Below are 22,571 nucleotides of genomic sequence, written 5' to 3' on the forward strand. Positions count from 1 at the left end.
TTACAAAAAAATAATCTAAGCGAAAGTGTTTTTGACGCGTTGCACAATAAAAAGTACTCCCTGGGGCACCCATTCCCTTTAAATAACCTACATCTACTAACCCGAATTCTTTAATAATCCCTTTGGTAGCCCTAAAGACTTTTTTTTTCTTTCCCCATAAACATAATTACTAGTTATATCATCCTTTCCATCCAGATGAAGGTTAAAATCCCCACATAAAACTAAAGGGGAAGGCCACATTGCTAGTTCTACACTAAGCTGATTCAGCATGTCAGGATCATCCAAATTAGGACCGTAGATAGTGCAGATAGTTAATGATAAACCTTCCAAACATAGCTTACTAATTACCCAACGACCCAAGGAATCTTCTCTAACACGCTTGCATGACCCCAACCCATATCTTTTCAATACAGACACACCTCTTGTAGTTGTACCCTGCAGCGTACAACCTACTAGTTCAAGGCCTAGATCTTTAAACCAGTTCCTGTTATTCCATGCTATACGAGTCTCTTGTATACACAATACATCAATTTTCATAGATTTGAGCATTTAAGCCATTATTCCCCTTTTCCTCCTATCATTTAGCCCGCAGATATTCCAAGAACATATCATGAATTTACCCATTTTTAAAGTGCGTTAGACCTCAGTTAATCAGAAATTCAGTCATGACATTATCTAAAAAGGCAAAAAAACAATATACACTTAAAGAATCTTTATCAAATAAATCTTGGCTATAGTTTGTGCTTAGTACTCCTTCTCTGTTATTCCTTGCCCCACACACCACCCCTCCCAACCCACCCTTCCTCCCCTGAAACCCACCCTGAAACCCACCCATATGAGACAAAGGGACTGAACAGTCCCCATTGGTGATGGAGAGAAAGGCTAGTTGCCCCTCACCAAACATCCCCACCTCCCGAAGCAAAAAAGGAAAATTGAAAACATTGAATAGAACATAATTGAACATTAGTTATATATTAGTCAAGCAAAATCATTAAACTACATTGTGTCTAGGAAACCCCTAGCAGCAATCTCTTAGCGTTTCTACTGAATCCTTCCAAGCTAAAGATTGTTTATAAAGAGAAAACACATTTTTTTCTGTCTGAGCAATGATATTCTTAATGTGTTGTGTTATGTTCTTGTCCAAGTTTTTTATACCCTTAACACACTGGTCGCCAATTATTGTGCAAACACCACTGTTCTTGGCCAACAAAAAAAACATTGCATATCTATTCTGTTGGAGACATTTGAATAAGTCCCATTGGACAGAAAGATAAACCCTGGGTAGGCATGTATCTGCTTCTTATAATTCACTGCAGAATATCTGGAATTTACTCCAGAAGTACTTGGATCTGATTCTTTTTTTTTTTTTAATCTTTATTTCGGCACTACATGGCCATAAAAGATTTGCACAGCAAACACATTTCATTAATGAAATACATGTCAAACCCCATTTTTAAAACAACTGACGATTAGGCTAATAAAATCAATACAGTTTTAAAAAAGACAAGTATGAAACATAATCGCATACCTGGCTAGTGAACATTTGGACATGGAGCTGAAAAAGTTACCATAAAAATACATACAATCAAACCACTAAACAAATAAAACCAAGTTAACAAGTGGTATACAATTTTGTCCTTATAGCTTTAGGCCTTTTTTCCTGCGCACAAAGTGGATAGAAAGCAAAAATCTGCTGACACTAAATACTATTGTTCGGGTTGTATCAGATTTGATCATTCTTAGTGCCATCTTACATGACCTTATTCCCAAAAGATTTCATAAAGGTTTGATCCACTTTCTTCTGGCCGACACATAGGCTGGGCAGAAGAAAAGGATATGCTGGTCATCCTCCTTGAGATTACCCTCGCACATAGTACATGTTTCGCTGGTCGTTGGGTCATCAACAACATTGCCCCTTCTAGACCAGCGTGCCAGGGTTGAGTTGGTCAAAAGGTTACCATATCTTAGTTTCATAAAAAGGGTTTTAGCTAGCGGGGGCTCAACTTCATCTAGGAAACTCTCAAAAAGAGGCTCATCCTTGAAGCTTAGAAAGTTGTTTACTAAAGTCCCACCACTATTTCCATTAATCATTTGGTTATTAATAAAACCCCAAAAGGCCATGTTCACCATTTTTTTTTAATTATACGGTAACCTTTCCGGATTCGCCGAAAATTGATATAAACCTATCTTGGTTAACCACAATCTAACATGTTTTAGCCAAACATTGGAATTCAATACATCCATACCCATTACCTCTGTTAACCCATTTCTATAGTCAAGCAATTCTGGTGTTTGCCAAAGTCTCACCCAGAACATTAGAGGCCGAACAATAGTGTGATGGTCGGTTCTTTTGACATTTAGGTCCAACTGAAGTGTTACTAAAGGAGTGCCTTTTGGGGCCCTTAAAAGGCTTCTTATGAATTTGTTCTCCAAAATTGTAAAAACATCCTTTGACATTGGCCCCCAAATCTCAGCACCATAAAGAGCTGCTGATTGAACTTTGAATTTAAATAGCTCTAATGCTGGTGACACAGCTTTGCTAATGCTTGCACCCTGCTTCGTTAGAATGGGTATAGTGTTCTGAGTAAATATTAGCTTACTTTTCTCAATTTGGGGCCTCCGCGTGAAATTAGAGTCAATGGTGACCCCCAAGTAGGAAAAGTTTTGGACCGATTCCAATTTTTGGCCATTTAATGTTAGGTAACCTTTTTGTGGTTTGATAGGGTTTAGGGCCATACATTTAGTTTTTTTGGCATTAATTTCCAAACCTTTCCTATTACAATAGTCACTAAATGAATGAAGTAGTGCCTGTAGGCTTTTCTTAGTTTGAGAAAAAAAGATGGTATCATCCGCGAATAGTAACAGGGGTACCCTTTCCCCATCTAATTTTGGGGAGTCATTTTTGCAACCCTCTAAGTGTGCAGGAATATCGTTCACAAAAAGGGAAAATAAAATGGGGGCCAAGATGCAGCCTTGGCGAACGCCACGCTCAATAGGTATATTCTGGGTTAATTCCCCATTGGGGCCTCATCTCACTTTAGCAAAATTCTTGGCATGCAGCCCAATTATCTGAACCAACAGGCAGTTAGGTACCCCTGCCATATGGAGGGATCTCCATAAAAGATCTTGTGGCACTAGATAGAAAGCTGCTCTGAGATCTACGAAAGCAACGTATAAATGTCCCTTTTTAATCCGAACATATTTCCAGTGAAGGCAACAAAATCTAAAAACTTGGTCGATGGTGCTCACTTTGTTCCTAATCCCAGCTTGAAACTTTGTGAGGACCGAGTTATCTTCCAACCACAAGTTTACACAAAATAAAATATGCCTAGAATAAATTTTCTGGAGAATATCCATTAGGCTAATTGGTCGGTTATTAGAGGGTTCCGACCGATCACCCTTTTAAAAAATTAAAACCAATCTCAGCTCCCCGCTAAGTTTCTGGAAAATCAACACTACGAGACAGCATATTGCACAAATGATTTATATAAGGTGCCCATACCTTTAGATCATGCTTGTAGAGGTCCCCAGGAATTTTATCTAAGCCAGGTGCTTTACCATTTTTCACTGCATTAATGGCTGCTTCAGTTTCCTCTATTGTAAATTCCAGGTTCGCATTGGAAGGTGTGGACCATGGAGCCTCCTCACTAGTAACGTTAGTGGCTTAATCATATTTTTTATATAAGGTAGTAAAGTGATTAACCCACGTGAGTTCGTCAAGGTAAACATCTTGAACAACTCTCCCTTCGTGGTTCCCATTGGCAACTAACCTCCAGAAGCCTATATTGTCCTTAGCCTTTGCAGCTACCAGCATATCTGCCCAATTATTTTCCTCCCAAGCTTTCCTTGAATCAGCCTGCACCTGTTTATAAACTTTTCTTGCCAACCTAACATCATCCGGAGATTTCGTTTTGATCGCCAACAAGAGGCTTTCCTTGTACTGCCTGCATGTCTTGCCATACCATGGCTTACTATGGGACAGATTTTGCAATTTCTGATGGTTCTTTTTTGGCATTTTTGTGACAAGGAGTTTCAGGGTTTTGAAAAGCTCATTGCGAAGTGCAATGAAGCGTCCAGAATTATCGGCCTCAAGTGGGGAACCTATGAAGGCCGACAGTGAACTTGCGAATTGTAGATAAATTTCTGCAAGGATGTCGCCATGCTCCATTATATGAGACAACTTTAGGGCTCGTCTGTTGTTATTAACGAAAATCTCGTCACGTGAACCGCTATGTGGATCAGTTATCTTTGCACTCCCAGCCCCCTTTACCAAGCATGCGTCTAGCTGTACGTCCAAGGGACGATGATCACTCTCTATCCTGTCCTTCACCTCTAAGTCAATCCTATGCTGCCAGATAGTCAAGGAAATGATTACAAAATCTAAATTGCTTTTACAATTGTTCCTAAGGAATGTTGGCTTTTTGGACGTATCCGACGGGAGACGTCCATTACAAGCCCTAAGACCATGTTCCGCGGACAACTTCACTAGTTGAACTGCCAGAACTGAACAATGTACAGGATCATTATTGTCGAAAACAGGGAATGTTGTTTGTCTGGTCTTCTTCATCAAAAACATCACTCAGCCCTAGGATTGGTTCATAGTTGCAATTTAGGTCACCAGCTATAATAACAGCTTCTTTGTCAATTATTCTACTTAAAAAGGAGTCCAGCTTTACCAAAGTTAATGATTCCTTGGATACTGAAGCGGGTCTATTATAGACATTAATTAAATAGAGTATTTTCCCTTCGCTAGTTGTAATTTTTAGTGCCAGTATGTCCAACGAGCTTGTGTCTATAACTTCTTCCTTGATCCTCAAAGTTACTTTGACCCAGGTGATTAAACCGCCTGATGGCCTTCCCCTTACAGAGGGGATGGCACCAATTCCAAAGGACTTATAGCCTACCCTATGAGGCATATTGAGTGCCCATGATTCTTGAAGAAGGCAAAAATCACCAGAATCAATGTACTTTGCCCAATCGGGATCCCTCAGGTTCTTTGTTACACCAGCTATATTCCATGATATTAATTTCAGGATCTTATCATTACTGCTACTCGTGGGTGGTAGCTCCAAGTTTGGAGACCTGATATTTAAAGCGATAGCTCCCATAGATAACTCTCCCATGGAGTTGTGTCCTTCCAGGGGTTCAGTTCGCTCTCCCTGTATAGTGACACTATCTATATACCCTGGTTTATGTGTAGATGGGTCCTGTGGTCCGTCCCCCTGGGCACAAGTTGCCACAGCTACTCCTTCGCTTCGCTGCTAGTAATACTAGGGACTTCTGTATGTCCTTTCCCATAGTCATGATTGAGCATAGGACGCAGCATACATGGTCTGCCTTTGGTGCTAGATGTACAACCCACAATTGGCTTCAGTCAATCTACTGCTTCTAAGCAGCTAAATCTGTTAAAAGTTGGTGCCCCTACCCATTGGTTTGGATTGCCCATGCCCCTATCACGGATCCCACTCCGAGCATGATAATTGACCCTAGTCCAACTTCCACCACCTTCAGGACGCGTCCTGGGTGCATAAAAAAACGAAAGAGGTCTGGTTTCGATTGCGGAGTTCCCTCTTTGAAAGTTCCATGAACATATATGATGCACAGTTCGAGGGTCTTCAAAGTTAACTACCACACAATCACCAGTGGTTGATTTTCTTGAGGGGCCTATCCAAAGGACCCTTCGAACCATTAAGATTTTACTCTTTATGTGAGTAGGTAAGGGCCTATTTTTATTTAGCCAATAGGTAAGCTTTCCTGTTTTCAGTGTCTATTTTTGGTAAATTCTGGTGGTGTTTTGTCAGTGTTTTCGAGTGATTTCAATACCTGAAAAAAACTGTGCTTTTCAGTGATTACTAATTTTCGCGCCATAAAAAACAACTGAAACTGTCTTTTTCCGGTATTTATGGAACGCTTTGCTTTTATTATTGCTGGCTTTCTTCATTGATGCATGGCATATAGACCGTGTACGTACGTGTATATGAAGTCCAAATACAAGTGAGAGCTGGGTAACATGTTCATGGTTTTGGGGACTTCTCACAAATCACGTAGTATGATAGCACGGTAAAGCTAGGCTGGTTTTCACTGCTGTTTTTTTCTTCTCTGGGATTTATATAGTGCAAACTCGACCTGAAGATTTTGAAGCGCTTCACTTGAGCACCTGTTGCTTTACACAAGGTCACATGTATTTTTGTTAGGGATGGGTAGATTCCGTGGTTTGCCCAGATTCACAGGATGTTGAGCCCCATTGCCGAGACTCTAACCCTGTTCGCTTCCACCAGGCACACACACGCCGTCAGTGCGTGCTTTCACCAGGCACACACACCACCAGCCATCAGTGCACACTTCGACCAGGCACACACACCACCAGCCATCAGTGCATAATTTCTACAGGCACATACACCACCAGCCATCAGTGCACACATCAATTGTTAACATATCCACAATTAACTATTGTAGCAATCGCAGTATGGTGTTGCAATATTTAGCAATGTATGCAAAGTAACGCTCCCAGGCACACAAATAAGATATTGGCACACTAGAATTGGCAAACAAACTATAATTAATAATAAACAACTAGTTCAATTTACGAAAATACATTTTTAATACGATAAAGAGAAATGATAAAAATCATCGATACATTGATCAAATTGATAAAATAACATTGTATTAATACATATGTTTTCACAGTAAAAGAAGAAATATATCTTAAAAAATTAGATGGTTTCCTGTCGACGCGTTTCGACATAAAGACTATGTCTTCATCAGGACTTTACCATCATGATGCTGTGAAAGAGATTATAAAAATATTTTACTATTTGGTCTCTTGATATTAAAACAATTCAACAGAACTAGTAAACGTTTGCCACAAAATTCTATTGCCAAATAATTATCAAAAACCATGATATACCGCTTTATATTCAAATACATATACTAACGTCAACAACCTATGTACTCTTAGTTCTCTTGGGCTGATATAAATAAAACACAAGTGTCTTTATCTTGCAATTGCAAGTAATACAGTACAATACAATGGTGTGATTCTTCTTTTGTTAATACAGAATGAGATTAACATTTCCTGCGTATTCCTATTATTGATTACACCATTTGGTATAAAGGTCATTATATATCTGTCTTTTGTCCATACATAAATCTTTGACATTTAATATCTCACTTTCAGTTTGCGACAAAGAATCATGAATATACGATATTTTGCTAAGGGTAAAGAAATTTTGGCAGAAAAACCTACAGAGGAACAATTAGAAAAGAGAGAAAGAAGATAAAAAAAGTAGTTCAGAGTTACTATTCTTAAGCTCTTTAAATTTTGTCACTAATAGCTAGACAAAAATTCAGCATCTGTAAACATTCATAATTCAGTACATGTTTAGTTCAGTTCAGATGGATTTTAATGGTCACTTTCCCTGCCGATTTTATACTTGCTTCAAACTAGATGGTTTAATACCTAAAATTAAGAGTATACCATATTATGGGGATCTATTTTCAAAGAGTTAATTTAACCTTATTCTTTGACTGTTTCATGCTCTTACCTTTCTGATACTATTTAGCCTGTTGATATGACCTGGCATATAGTTGAAAATCCCAATTTCAAAAATTCAAATGGTCAACTATCTGCAAATGAAACATGTTTTGTATTATTTCAAATACTTGACCCCAAATCCGATGGATTTCAGCTCTACATGCTAGCTCAAAGTACATATAGATGTTTAATATGGTAGTTCTCACCTTAATTAGATAGCTATACTTCGTCTCTAGATATCAAATTTGTTTTTGAAAGCATGGAGTGATTGAAATCCACTAGAAGACGAATCCCTATAGACAAGAAAACACCTTTTTATTAGTAATTTTTCTAATTTTCTTATATTAGTTATTAAATATACCGTGCACACGAACTCGGATCGTATCTTACCCTTCAATAAGAACGTTATTATTCTACGAGTTAATGCTCCGTGAAACTTGACACAGCGGTATCTTGAAATTCAGTTTTCGGATAACTGGTTTCTATAGAGATAGAGCAATAGGCAATTTGAACTAAAATACATGAGGGACATTGGCTGCAAGTTTTTTAGCATAGCTTGCTCTTACCTAAGACGCGTAGCTGTGTGCCATAACGGTCCGGGGATAAACTTGTAATTTGATTTAAACGTATTCAGCGACGGCGCGGGGATATATTGTTGACTTGCACACTGTTTTCAAGCCGTACGCACGATACATCTATTTCAGAGGATAAACCCTATATATTAGTATCAAATTAACCTTGTTTAACTGGGTTCAGTTATGAAACGTGGCAGTCCCTTACCAGTAAGCAGGAGGTAGAACAGCGTGTCAGGATATACTGCTCAGCGTGTCGGTTTTCAGAACGAACAACCTCGCACTGCTGTTTGGAACTCTTTATATAAGGAAGATTCCCATTGGTCAAAACAACGTTTGACCAATGGGAATCTTCCTTATATAAAGCCCTGCTTGAAGCAATTCAAAGTACCCCCCCCCCCCCCCCCTCCCCCCAACCAAAGTCATGCATGTAAAAGAGGTCGGATAGCTCCTCCGTTTTGTTTTAGGGAGAGGAGTGGGGCAATGGGATAGGGTTACGAAGTCAGTTCCAAGTGGAGCGGTCTAGGTTGGACAAACACCTAATGGTTTAAAAAGAAAATGTGCCCGTGCTGCACCCCTGCACTTTATGGTTGAGTCACCAGACCGCCAGAGAGAATGCCCACTCCCACGTTAGCCATTGCAAGCATTTCAAGCCTCATTATGTAAATGGTCTTTTTGAAGACCTGTGAAGTAATGGGGCGCGGCCGCAGGCTAACAAACGGCAGATCTCAAAGCTCCTCTCCCCCACCTTTGAAGGTCAAATTTGCATTTCTCACATTTGTAACCATCATCCCTTCACTCGGACATAACGATACACAGTGGTACTAACATTTTTCACTCTTTCTTTATCTCTTTCAAAACCCCTCTCTTTAGCTCTTTATTTTGCAGCTTTACATAGCGCCAACTCGACCCAAAAGTATTGGAGCGCTTTACATGAGCACCAATTACATTACAAAGGGGCACAATCATTTTTATAGCCACTGGGAGGTTACGTGATCTGCCCGAATCTCCGGATGTTGAGCCCACCTCCAGACTCGAACCCGGTTCCCTAATTAGCAGCTCTGGTTGTTACTGCACCGTAGCTTGCCCTCTCTTTAACACTCTCACGTCACTTCTCGACCTTCTCCCTTCTTGTTCGCTCACTCCAAATCTTTTTAATTATCTCTCCCCCCCCCCCCAACACACAAACATTCCGGCCCACAAACCAAGCCTGTGTGTGGCCCCTTGTACCATAGAACCAGAGACAAGCTGACGGCAGAGACAGTTTCAAGCGTGGCTTCGACACTCTGAAGTGCACAAATATTGACAAAAAATGTCTGCACGAGTTATGACTGTGGGCCGAGTCCAAGCACAATCAGAAACAGTGTGATTGGGTGTGTGTTGATGAACGTGAGAGGGTGTGTGTATTTGTGAGTGCGTCTGTGTGTGGTGATGAGTGCGAGGGAGTTATTGTAAGCATGCGGCCTCTTTACCCGGCGCCCACCCCACGTTAGCCAGTCAGGGGGGCCCTTGCTCACAGGCCGATTTAGCAGCAATGGAATACTAATTAAAATACAAGCATGCGGCCTCTTTACCCGGAGCCCACCCCACGTTAGCCAGGCAGGGGGGCCCTTGCTCACGGGCCGATTTAGCAATGGAATAATAATTAAAATACAAGCATGCGGCCTCTTTACCCGGTGCTTTGGCTCCATCAAGTGGCCAAGTGGTGCAACAGCAATGAAAATCAGTGACACTCGGTTTAAACTGGGTCAGCTGATTTTCATTCGGTAGTTTACTTTCGTTCAGAGTCGGTTTTAACCGAATTCCGGACAGCCTACCAATAAGGTACTTTATTTTTGAGTGTCCAGAAGGATGCTTCATGTTGGTTGCCTAGCTCAGGGACCCCTGTCAGGACAATTACGTAGCGACTAACATCTGGTGGTAGATTGATATAACCTCCCCCCGGTTTTCTCTCTGTTTGATACCCTTTCTGGTCCTGCTAGTTGGACTTAATAACATTAGTGCCCTGTACTGGGGTTTCCTTAACTGTTGCAACAGAACTTACTGAATTTACCATAGTTGCATTTTTATTGTTCTCACTTGTTCCCTGGGTCAAAGGCTGGGGTATGTTCGTATCTAGTGCTGGTGCTATTAAGGCAGCACCCCCGGTTGGTTTGGAAGGTAATCCAACTATACTGAGACTTGCCAGTGTTATAATACTTTTTTCAACCTCTAGTAACTGATTTTCTATGAGTGTCATTCTGGTTTCCAGTGGGGTTAGACATTTTTTTTAAATTTCCCCCATGTTCTTTAGCAGGATTGCAGACCCCTCATCAGCCATCCCTGCTCTACTGTCTCCCATTTCGTCTCTAACTAAAGAATCCTGTGATTCCTCTGGTATATCTAGATTAACAACGATTTGAGCATCATCCTCATCCTGCCCACTCTGTACTGCCTGTGGAGCAAACCCTATTTCCTCCCCCTCTTTGTTCACTGTGTCCCTATTCCCCTGTGCTTTTGTAACTTTTACTTTTTTTCTAGCGTGAGCAGGAGCAGTCGGGCGTTTCCGTTTCGATATAGCACCCTCCCGTCTCCCACGTAGTTGTCTTGTATTAGCCTCGTCTTCCTGTACCTCTAGCTCTATGGTTTCGTTTGTAATATTGTCAACTGCAACTGGCCCTGTAAGAACTATGGGATCATTAAGCAAATACGTTATTACTTGTGTAAGGGTAGGTACCTGAGGATGTGAGCTAGGAGTGTGGTGCACGTCTGCTTGTGACACAATAAGAGTGGGACAGTCAATGTATTCTGGGGTTCTGGCAGATGCTATGTGACCCAAGGACGATCTTTTGGCCATTACAGGGTCCTGTGACATTCTTCTGGCCACTGCTAGATCCAGTGACACTCTTGGCTCCATTAAACTTATGCCCTGATCTATTACCGAGTTAGCTTTGGTAATAAAGTTGTCAAGGATACCTGTTAGCTGTCCCCCCCCCCCCTTTGCTCCTACTTTCACGAGTGACCATCCTGAAAAACGCTTGATTTATAGTGGTACACAGGCACTCGTAGTCAATAGTTTAGTATAGAGTCCATACAGTTTTTGGTCCCACAAGAATTTAAACACAAGAGGGGTGGCCTGGTCCGGTCTTGATCGGTCTGGAACGGGCTAGAACGGGCCCGCCCTTGGCACGGGCTTTGCCCGGCCCACGTCCGCGCGGATGGCAGAGTGCCTTTATAGGAGGAGGCGGGAAGACACCACAGGTGCGGTAGGTTACTCAGCCGCAAAGCACAGTGGTCGTCGCAGTCCCGCGATGCAAGAATGCTCCCCGATTGGCGTTACTCCCAGCAGCCAAAGTAGGTAGGTCCTGGAGGGGGAGATAGCAAGGGTTTCAACTGGTACAGGTTCCCAACTGCGAGCGGCTCCCGGGGAGCGTGGGCCGCGAGACGTTTCTTAAGCACCAGTGGGAGGAGGCGGGAAGACACCACAGGTGCGGCAGGTTACTCAGCTGCAAAGCACAGTGGTCGTCGCCGTCCCGCGATGCAAGAATGCTCCCCGATCGGCGTTACTCCCAGAAGCCAAAGTAGGTAGGTCCTGGAGGGGGAGATAGCAAGGGTTTCAACTGGCACAGGTTCCCAACTGCGAGCGGCTCCAGAGGAGCGGGCGCGAGACGTTTCTTAAGCACCAGTGGGAGGAGGCGGGAACACACCACAGGTGCGGCAGGTTACTCAGCCGCAAAGCACAGTGGTCGTCGCAGTCCTGCGATGCAAGAATGCTCCCCGATCAGCGTTACTCCCAGCATCCAAAGTAGGTAGGTCCTGGAGGGGGAGATAGCAAGGGTTTCAACTGGCACAAGTTCCCAACTGCGAGCGGCACCCCTGGATCTGATTTATTTAATAAGGAAAGGGTGTTTATAAACAATAGTGTCCATGAACAATTAATATACAAAAAAGCATCTGTAAAATTCACTATGGGGCAACAGGCAACTTAATAACCAGCCTCTTGAAGTACTTTTAATTCTTTATAATGTCAACCCACTAGAGTTATATTCTGTTCTTTCACATACAGTTCATCACAAAATGTGTCATCACAGCCAGGGTAATCCTCACCCTTTGGCTTTTTGTGGTACAGACATTGTTCGGGGTAAGCAAATCAGAGCATTCCTTTTACATCCACAAACTGTGGTGGCCAAGTGACAAGAGGTTTGCAGTCCAAAGGCTAGTGACAGACAGGATAGGATGGCAGGCGGTTCCCTTCCTAAAGAATCTCCTATGAATGTTCACAAACACATTATTCATGGCAGCCCTCCTGTTGCATCTCATGTGGAGATGTTCAGTTATGTTAAGTGTACGTACACTATATGTATCTTCCAGGAACCATGATACCCCACATACTATTACCACAGTTACCAGAACAGTGACACACACAATCTTACTTTGCATATACCAAATAACACTGCGTTGTCTAGGGGCGATTAGATGATCCTCCTCATTAATCTGCCTACCAAAAAAGATGCATAATGGAACAAAGGGTAAAGTGCAAAAATGATATGAAATGTAAGTGTTCCCAGTGTCCGTCAGAGCCTCACTGGTACAGGCTCCTATTGTTCATTAGTTGGCGCTCTTGAGCACTGGCAGTGGAGCTTGCTCCATCCTAAGCTCTTTCCTAATCTATTCTGCGTCGATAAAGGTGGTATACTTTTCAAAGTATACTTTCCTAACTAATGTTCAAACAACAAGAGCAAAACGGAGGCAACTCTTTAATATATCCACTCCCTCGTTGGTACTGCTACTTCGCACTTTCCTACCTTGTGCTGTCCATCCATAGTCTTTCTTTTGCTTTGGCTCGGTGGTTTTCAGCCGAGGATGTAAGTTGTACCTGGTAGCTCTTGGTACTGTATGATAACTGAACAGGGGCTCCGGGATAGCTCATTTCTGGTTCAAAACATCATTGTTCTCCTTTTCTGTTTGGGTCCAAACTAACTTTGCATCACTGAAAGGCATCAATCTGGGCACCTGCTTACATTCAACATCTCCTATTCCCTCCTTGACCCACTGGTCGTAAGACAAAGGTTGTTTTTTTTTGCTGTGGATCACATGGACCCAATTCTTTCGACCAGCAACCTTTACAGATGTTTGTGTAGCCAGAAGGACATGCTCAGGACCTTTCCATCTGGGCTCCAAATCTTTCTTTCTCTAAATGTTGCGAATAAGAACGATGGATACTGAGGCCTGGACCCTTTGGCTTAGGAGGTAAGGAGTCTTGCACCTGTTGGTGAATAGAACACAAACTTTCTGTTAATTGCCCAAGGTAATCAAGCAATACAGGATATTCAATATCAGAGAATTTTCCTCGGCCTAGGGACCCCCCAGACATTTGCTGGGTGGCCGAAAACGATCTTGTAAGGAGATGAGGCCTATTCTAAATGTGCTGTAGTCCTAGTGGACAATAGGGCCAAAGGTAGGGCCAAAGGAAGAGCATCTGGCCATAGCAACCGTGTCATGTCATGAATTTGTACCAATTTTAATTTCAGTGTGCCATTATCCTTTTCAACTAGACTGCGGGCGATTGGTGGCATGGAATTTTTGTTTAATATGCAAGCCTTCACATATTAGCTTAATCACTTTCCCATTAAATTTAGAGCCAACGTCACTCCAAATAACTCTGGGCATTCTGAATCAAGGGGAAAACTTTTTAATAAGCACCTTTGTGATAGCTGCATTGTCTTTTGTAAGGTAAGGCCCCACCCATTTACTAAATGCACATGTGACCACTAGAACATACTTAAGATTGTTACAACGTTCTAGCTCAATGAAATCCATTTGAAGGGCTTCAGAGGGGAATGTAGGTGGTGCAAAGGTACCTTTCCCAGGACTGTGTATCAAACAAATATTACTATTTTTCACTAAGTGTGCAACTGTTTTATAAATAATATCATTACACTAAACTGGGGCCAATAGTATACAAATGCCTTTTGCACTGAGTTGAGCTTGGCCAAGAAGCATAGTAACCACAGGGAATACGTATGCATCAGGTAACATCCATTTATGCCTTCCTGACAAATCAATCCAACATTCTTCTTCATCTAAATGTGCTGTACTCTCTTGCCACACAGTTAGTTCTTCTATTGTGGCCTTGCTTTGATTCTCTTTCACACTCTTAACTGTGTTTTCGAACATAGTGTTCTCGGGAACCCATCTAGCTGGACTACAACACACATTCTCTTCATCTTCCTCTGAGTCGTCTCTTTGGCGGTTTGATCCCCTCTGCCTACATCACCTGTCCACTTTCTTGTGGGCACTACACTTCACAATAGCCATTTTCTCAGGAAGTGCTAGTGCAGATAGTAATCGTAATATAAATTTTCTATGTTGTATCTTAATACCATGCAAAGTAAGAAACCCTCTCTCTGCCCACAGTCAAAATTGTGCGTGACCCCAAATGCATACTGGCTATCCGTGTAAATATTGACAACTAATCCTTCGATCAATTTCACAAGCTTGTATAAGGGCAGCAAGTTCTGTTGCCTGGGCAGATTGTTTGGGGACTCGTGATCCCTCTACAACTGTGCACAATGTAGTGATAGCATAAGCTGCAGTGGTGGAGCCATCTGATAGTTTAAAATAAGAGTCATCATCATATAGTTCTCCTTTAGGATCAGATATGGGAACATCAGTGAAGTCTACCCGTTCTTTCGTCTCTTCCTCTGTTTGCAAAATACAATCATGTTTGTCTACTGCATCTTTCTCAGAAGGGAGGGGTAGTAATATGTTTGGCAAACAAATGTCGATTCCTAGCCCGTAAGACGTGCACTGGTGTGGTGCTGTGTCGTAGAGAACTCTGGAGGGCCCTTGGGACAGGATCAAGCAAAGCGAAGAAATAAGCGCAAGGTCTCTGTCTATTGCCAAATGTTTGAGTCAAGACCGCAAGAGAACAACCAGCCATCTTGTGGAAGTATAACACAAGTGGTTTGGTATAATCAGGTGTGCCTAGTACTGGAGCAGAGCAAAGAGCAGTTTTTAGTTCCTCAAAAGATGCCCACAATCTGGCGTCCAGGGTAAAGGCTCATGGACATATTTTGTTGTTAAAGCAAGCAGGGGTTTGAACAGTAGGAAGTGATGCCTATAAAAGCACGCACTTCCTTTAGAGTTTGTGGACAGGGGATTTTAATAATGGTACCGACGCGTTCTGGCGTTAACCGTCTACCCTCCTTTGACAGAAGTTGACCTAAATAGGTGACCTCCTGTCGACCTTACTGAAACTTCGAAAGAGAAACTTAGTGACCATGGTGTGCCAAGTGCAACAATAACTGCACTGTACTATCTTTGTAACCTTGTTCAGTATCAAGCATTTAACAAATCATCAACATACTGTACCAATGCATTGCCTGAAGAAAGTGAGAGTGAATCCAACCGACCTTTCAATGCTTGGCTATAAATGCTGGGACTTTCAGTATAGCCTTGAGGAGCTCTACAGAATCGGAAACTGTTGCCAGCCAGTGAAAATCTGAACAAATACCTGCTGTCTGGGTGTATGGGAATTCTAAAGAATGCCTTTTTTTCAATCAATGACAGAAAAACATAGCGGTAGATGGAATAATTGTTAAAAGTTTGGTGATTTGCGGGACCACTATTTTATTGACCTCGCGCCAATCAATCACAAAACGCTATACATCATCAGCACTGTTGGGTGAATCTTGAGGTGCCCTTTTTTGGACCTGAGGAATAGGACTGTTGCATATGTTAACCGTTGTCTCTTCGACTACTCCCTTATGCACAAGGTCCTGAAAAATATCAAGGAGAGCTTGTTCTCCTGCATCTGGTACTTTATACTGGGGAATGCGTGGTAATGTGGCATTGTCCTTCATTTGTATAAAAACAGGGGGTATGTGCAATAAGCCAACATCAGTGTCACCAGTGGCCCATAATGTGGGTGGTTCTTGATCAAATTCAGGTGGTTTGGGGAACAACTTTAGATAGGCATTGTCTAGAACCCACATCAGGACCCATGGTAATATAAACACCATCTGGCGAACAATATATGGTAGCGTGCAACTTCTTTAGTAAGTCCAAACCCATTACATTTTCACCACAATTAGATGTTAAAAAGAATGGGGAGTCCACAGTAAAAGGGCCTACAGTAAAAGCAAGAGGGCGAGAGATGGGGCTACAACCAGTACTCCTGAAAAATCCACTGAGACATGGCCAGACAGGGTCGACCCAGGGACCATGTGTTGGGAAACAGAGCACTTGGTGGCACCTGTGTCAACCAAAAATTCCTTAGTAGATCCTTGCAGATCTGCTTTGACATAAGGGCCATGCTGATCTACAGGTATGTGAACTGGTCCCTTACCCTGTCCCTGGCTGTCCTAGCTGAAAGACATCCCTGTCACATCATTAACGTCATAATTGTCATTGTAGTACTGTCCTTCCCTGGTGTCGCCAAAGTATTTGGCGGAATGGCAGATAGAGGCAGTGGTGTGTTGTTGTCTCCTGATCCCACGACCCCTGTTTCCAGGGCCCCTTCCTCTAGTGGACAAAACATTATGCAAAAGCACAGGGCCCTGGCTGCCCCAGTGACCTTCTTCCTTGCAGTAAGCACACTGATTCTGTCCCAAAGGTGTCATGGGTAGCTGTCTAGTATGTGTAAGTTGTCTTTGGGGTCCCTTTCCTCTATCGGTACCTCGATATGCCTGTTGCAATAATACCTTTGTCTTCAGATCCTTATTTCTTTTATCAGTTTTGGATTTCTCTTCATTATCCCTATGCTCACAATATTGGGCCATATTTAGAATCACAGAGGGAGAAAACGTGGACCTGGTGCTTTCAGATGCTTGAAGTCTAGACATTATTTCAGGAAGGAGATTATTGACAAACGTATCAACAAATAAACGGACTCCCCATTCTGTAAACATATCATGCCCACTATAATCCAAAAATGTCTCTTCAAACCTCGTGAAGAAATCAAACGCTTTCTTCTTTCTTCTGCTGGTAGGCAGTCAGTCAATCCCCACTAACTGTCTAGGGAGGAATAGGTGTTTGCATGTATGTTATTATGCAACTGTGTAAGGCTATCAACTCAGCACCTGGTTTGTCTCCTGGCTTTCTATCTCTGTCCCAACCCTTGATTGCGTTCCACGTTCCACCCAACTCAGCAATATGGTCCCGAGTATAGACCTGTTCCCAAATATCAACTGGGACTAGTAGACCAAACCACATTTCACTATCGGGAAGAGTCTTCACACTAGAGGAGGCAGCTTCTGTCAATTCTTTACGGTAAGCAGTAGGATATTTCCTAGGATCGGCCAACGTAGCCTTCAGGACCAGAACTTAACTTTCTGACAAGGCTTTATTCCAAACTCCCATGATCGGTTCAATGCTTAAGTGGGTCCACCTCTCAATCACCCCTCCATCTGAAGCTATAATAGCACAGATGGCTGGAGTGATTGAGTGAGGGAAGTAAAGGATGGGGACTGGGGGAGGGAGACCTATAAAACAATAAACACGAATAACCAAAATTAAAATGAGGTTCTGAAAATACCCTTGGATTACTTTTACTATTCCACAATATGTATATAGGTCTATAAATACCTGCAAAGGAAAATAAAGCTGAGCTGTATATTAATCCAATTTGAGAATACCTTTCATCATCTGAAGGCTGTCTAGGAAACATCAGCCACTATATAGTTGGCGCAGAATTGAAAGCATATGCACATATATGGCAGCATACACCCTGACCTCTGGCACAACAGTCAGCGAGGTGTAACACTTCTTTTCCATTGTGTATAAACCCATTATTCCTGAAAGCGGGCAGACACAGCCGGTCTGGTAATCACCCGTGTTGATTCGTCACTGCGGAATTTCCGGGTGGTAAATGGGGTGAACTTCTCGCATTGGGAACTGAGTTATGGGAGTGAGACTCTTATCATGTAGTCTGTCTCTATAATTAATTAGAGTGGAAATATTCCTGAACACTTTGGTTAATTATATAAGCACCTTCATTAATATCAAATAGTATTTGGGGTGCTTCCATTTCGATGTCTGTGCGCCAGAGGTCAATTAGTGTGGCAGACATATTTTTAAGGGCATGTTGCTGTATAAAAGGGTCGAAGTCTTGCATTAATTGCCATATGTCCTCAAGACTGTAAATTGGGTTGCAAGCCCACCGTATTGCCTGTTCCGCTATTACTTTTTTCTATTCCTCCCTCACACCAGATCGCATTAAAGGACCTAACCATTCCCACGAATCCAGTTAAATCTCTACCTTCCGGACCGCGCGCTGGTGTGTCAGTAACTAATGTTAATGAAGGATGAGTAAAAGTAAAGTAACGGGAGTAACGGGAATTGCTGCAGTCATATGTTGTGGTGGAATGGAAGGAGTAGGGCATACGTTAACTGGGGACGTAGGTGTAGCAGCTTCAGAGACTGATGCACCTGCTGGGTGCTGTTGTTGCGGAATGGGAACAACAGGATATACCCGTTCTGGGGCATATGGCGGCGGGGGTCGGGTATATAGCAATGTCTGCATAAAAGTATCACCATCGTCCTGAGCTATATAGGACTTATCAATGTTCAACCGAAATCTTCTGTCTTTGCGTTCTATTCCTGTCTCCTGTTTGTCTTTATCGTAAGCTACAGCCTTTTGTGTAAGGGTCTGCATGTTTCTTTTTTCTGTTTTCTTATTCCATTTTTTATTGCCTTTGTTTGGCCTCCTTCTGCCAAGTACGAAGGGCGTCAAACATAGACTGTCTACTACGTCTTTGAAACAACTGTTCCTGAATAAATCCGATCTTTTGATCGTCTAAAGAGCCTGTCAGAGGCCAATGTAACTCTGCATTGTCCCTCGTACATTTGTGCCATAACGCACTCAACATAATAGGGCCTAGGCTATGTTTTACATACATATCAAAATTTGGACTACCTTCAGGAGGTGCAGGCTGGGATTCTTCCAACCGTGCATCTTTAAAATAACAATAACATCACACACTCCGAAGCCAGGTATTGCAAAGAAAAGAGAAACAAAATGCTTATTTTACCTGGCAAAGTATTTGCAAACACTTTTCACCAAAACAGTCCTAGAGCTGAAACAAAACCCATTTACAGTGGTACCACATAAACTGAAACAGACTCACCTGGTATCAGGCGCACCAATAGACCTATTCTCCACTGCCGACTCTTCGAACCAGTCACCGGGATGACTGCTGCGCGAGGCACCCTCCGGTGGGATAGAAGCAGCAGCTGCGAGAAATGAATCTCTTTGTGCAGGGATCTCTGAGCCGTCAGCCCGACCTGATGGTGTCCTCGTCCTCCCCTTCGTCTGTGGAAAAAGGCTGGGTCATGCCCAGAAGGAGTCCCTGTTCACGCACCAATGGAAGGAAGGGACCCTATTATGGCCACCCGGGTCACCACTTGCCACCTCTCAGCCTTCCATGTCAAATAAAGAGTCAGAGAAACAGTGGAGAATATACACCAATAATCATTTATTGTACATGCTCAGAGCGCGGCCCAGTCTGCCCAGTCTAGAGAGAGTGTTTCAGAGGGAACTGTAAGCATAAAGATACATTATATGAATTGCATGGTCAACTAATAACAGGCCCACAGTGGAATTTTCCTAACAAATGTGGACGAACAGCATAAAGACCAAAAACACTTCTAGTCTCGTATCTTGCTCAGCTCAGAACAATTTCAAGGCCGTTCAACCCTGGGCTGCGATCAGACTGCCAGACAGGTGGGAGAGGGCCTTTATTAAGAGGGAAAGCTATGCACTGGCACTAACAGTTCTTTGTTGCATAAACCAAACTTAGCAAGGAGCATTTCTCAGATCAAACAGGATTAGTTTCGAACAATAAACAAAATGGCGTCTATAAGAAAAAATGGCTTAGCGAATGCTAACTTATACATGACATTAAAGAGCATGAGCGAGCGTAATCTAACAGATGTGCACTGGGTCCCTCCTAATCAGGCCCCAGTGCCATTGCTCTTTCCCTAAAAACAGACCCACTGAGGGAACAGCACTCCAAAAAGAGGTCTCCGTTGATCCAGGAGGTCAGGTCCGTCTCCCTGCCAAGATTGGAAATAGCCCCACCCCGTCTCTCCCGGGTTCTGCCTTACTAGTCCCAATTCCCCACTTGTGGCCCTTTTCTTACAGGCACTTTTCCCCATTGACTTTAGCTTGTAGCGTTCAAGGTTAGCACCTCGCCCCGGACCCACCCCAAGGCAGGTAAAGTTCAACTGTTGATGCTTTCTTGGACTTTGGCCCCTACTTAAAGTAAGTCCTGAAGAACAGTACTGTAAGTCCTCTGCAAGTGTTCCTTAGCAGTGAATGTTTCTCCCATAGGTGAACATTACAGCTTCGAGGCTCATTCCTCAAAATTGACAGCTGTCATTTTCTACTGTTTTTACTGTTAAATCTAAAGTATTTACCTCATTCCAATAACCTTGGTGTAAAAAATGATATACAATTTTGTGGTGTTTTTCTAAATTGTTCTTGACTTTATTCTTGTGTGTCTCCATTAATAACTCTGTGTGTACAGCAAATGCTAAACACTACCTTCTGAAAAGACTAAACTGCTCCCCAACACTACCACAAAGAGAGCATTTGGGATTATTAATTTAATCCTTGTAGACCAATATGGGTTGTCAGGACTTTCTGCAAAGTGTACCCCAGTTTGGTTCTCTACATAAAAAGCCAGCATCTTGAGTATACGGGTGATGGTTTCTGCGTGACTACTATAGTAATGTATTTAAATCCCATGCAGAGCGTATTGTAATTGGAATGCTCTACAGATTGTTTCAATAAAAAATGTTTAAAAAAAAAAGCCAGCAACTTACAGTCTCTTCTTACCTTCTAAAAAGGTCCAAAATTAAGGGTCTGCACACTGGTACTGCCAATTGTTTTGTGCTTTGTGTCAAAGGGGACGGAAAATGTCAGACTGATGTTGGCGGTCAGGGGTGGATGTTTTTAAATGCAGCTCTGCTCCATCCATTGCATTCTTTCATTAATATAAACGACATTTGTTGTTTTGAGTTGTATATGTAGTTTTCTATATTTATGATTTATGTAAGTATCCATACTTTAATTGGTTATTCCAAGTTCCTTTTCCTTTAGTATAAGGGTATTGTAAAATAAGGGGATAAAGCTATTTCAAAATAAAATTAAACATATACATTTCTGTGTAGTGTGGGTGTGTATACTTTTTTTTAACACAATTCTTTAAACTGACAGTATTTTTTTTAATTTTTCAGGAGCCAACCCTATTTTCCTGCTCTATTGCTGAAAACATTGCTTATGGTGCAGAGGAACCAGCCACCGTAACTGTTGGAGATATCCGGCGAGTTGCTGAAATTGCCAATGCTTCTTCTTTCATTGAAAGTTTCTCCAAAGGGTTTCAGACTGTAGTTGGAGAAAAGGGGATTCTTTTATCAGGTATGCCCTTCTGCCAAACATTCAGTAGATAAATAAAAGACAGTAATTGTAATGTCATTTTAGGGGTCTAGTAACCTTACCCTCCTATTCATTGCGTGTAGTAAACGATCTAAAATGCTAAGTACATAACTTGAATGTTTATATTGATTTTATGCTTGCATAGAGCTCTATTTCAAAGAATCTTTGGTTGCACAAAACCATGTCATATCACAGTCGACTGTTAGGGTTACAGAAGGAAAGGATGTAATAAGCCAAATTGGGGAAAAACGATTGGTGGGGTGAAAAAATGATGACAACCAAGGAACATCATAAAGTGAGCATTGGGCCAAAGGGCTTTAAAAGTGTTAAAATTAATATAACCTAAACCACTGAGTGGGAGTCCAGATTCTTTAGATTGAATTGAGTAAGGATATTAATATGCAGAAAGTGTGGCTCTGTTAAAGTTAGTACAGCAGTGTGAGGCATACAGTTAAGGTAGTACCGTCATATGTGAATTTCATGTGTTTTAGTCACAATTGATACCACCTTTAACCTTAACATCCTTGTTTTCAGAGATATATGTGTTCTTTGACAAAACCGTAGTTAACATTCAGGTACAGTTATTTTGTAAGTGGCGAGATGTTATGCTATCAGGATTTTTTCATGATCATGGACCAGTAGATTTTGCCCCTATGTCAAGATAAGGTATACCAGCTTCAGCCGGGAGACCAGACAAGGTATTGCCCAAACATCTCTCAACTTACCTGCGGGAATGTGTGTTAGACACATAACAAAACTTGCCAGATAACTTGGAAACTTGATTGTTGTGAGTTTCTGGGACCTTTTTTCCCCAAGTGCTTGTACACCAGATATCCACGCTGTTATTATTAATGCTTTATTTAAAACTGAATTTACTGTAAAATAAATGTAAAATTATTATGGCAGAGATCAGAAAAATAGACGTATTCATGAAGGAACAAGAGTGCAACAATTTCAAAAGCCAGCATCATAGTACATAGTGAGGATCCCTAAGTGCTAACACTAGTAAATAAACATTCGTATTCGCATCAGAAGACTGTTGGTT

The 22,571-nt window shown here is 42.1% G+C and overlaps 1 protein-coding gene across 2 annotated transcripts in view; it reads left to right on the plus strand.

The window, feature by feature from the left end:
- ABCB10 (ATP binding cassette subfamily B member 10) overlaps positions 1 to 22,571 on the plus strand; it is a 1,632,094-nt gene that overhangs the window by 1,177,778 nt on the left and 431,745 nt on the right. For both annotated transcript variants that reach the window (XM_086927071.1, XM_086927070.1), the window contains exon 10: positions 21,328 to 21,508. In XM_086927071.1, coding sequence (XP_086783197.1) covers positions 21,328 to 21,508 — 181 coding nt within the window. The remainder of the gene's footprint in view (positions 1 to 21,327; positions 21,509 to 22,571) is intronic.

This window comes from Lissotriton vulgaris, chromosome 6 (assembly GCF_964263255.1).
Source record: "Lissotriton vulgaris chromosome 6, aLisVul1.2, whole genome shotgun sequence".
In the NCBI taxonomy this organism is placed as follows: Eukaryota; Metazoa; Chordata; class Amphibia; order Caudata; family Salamandridae; genus Lissotriton; species Lissotriton vulgaris.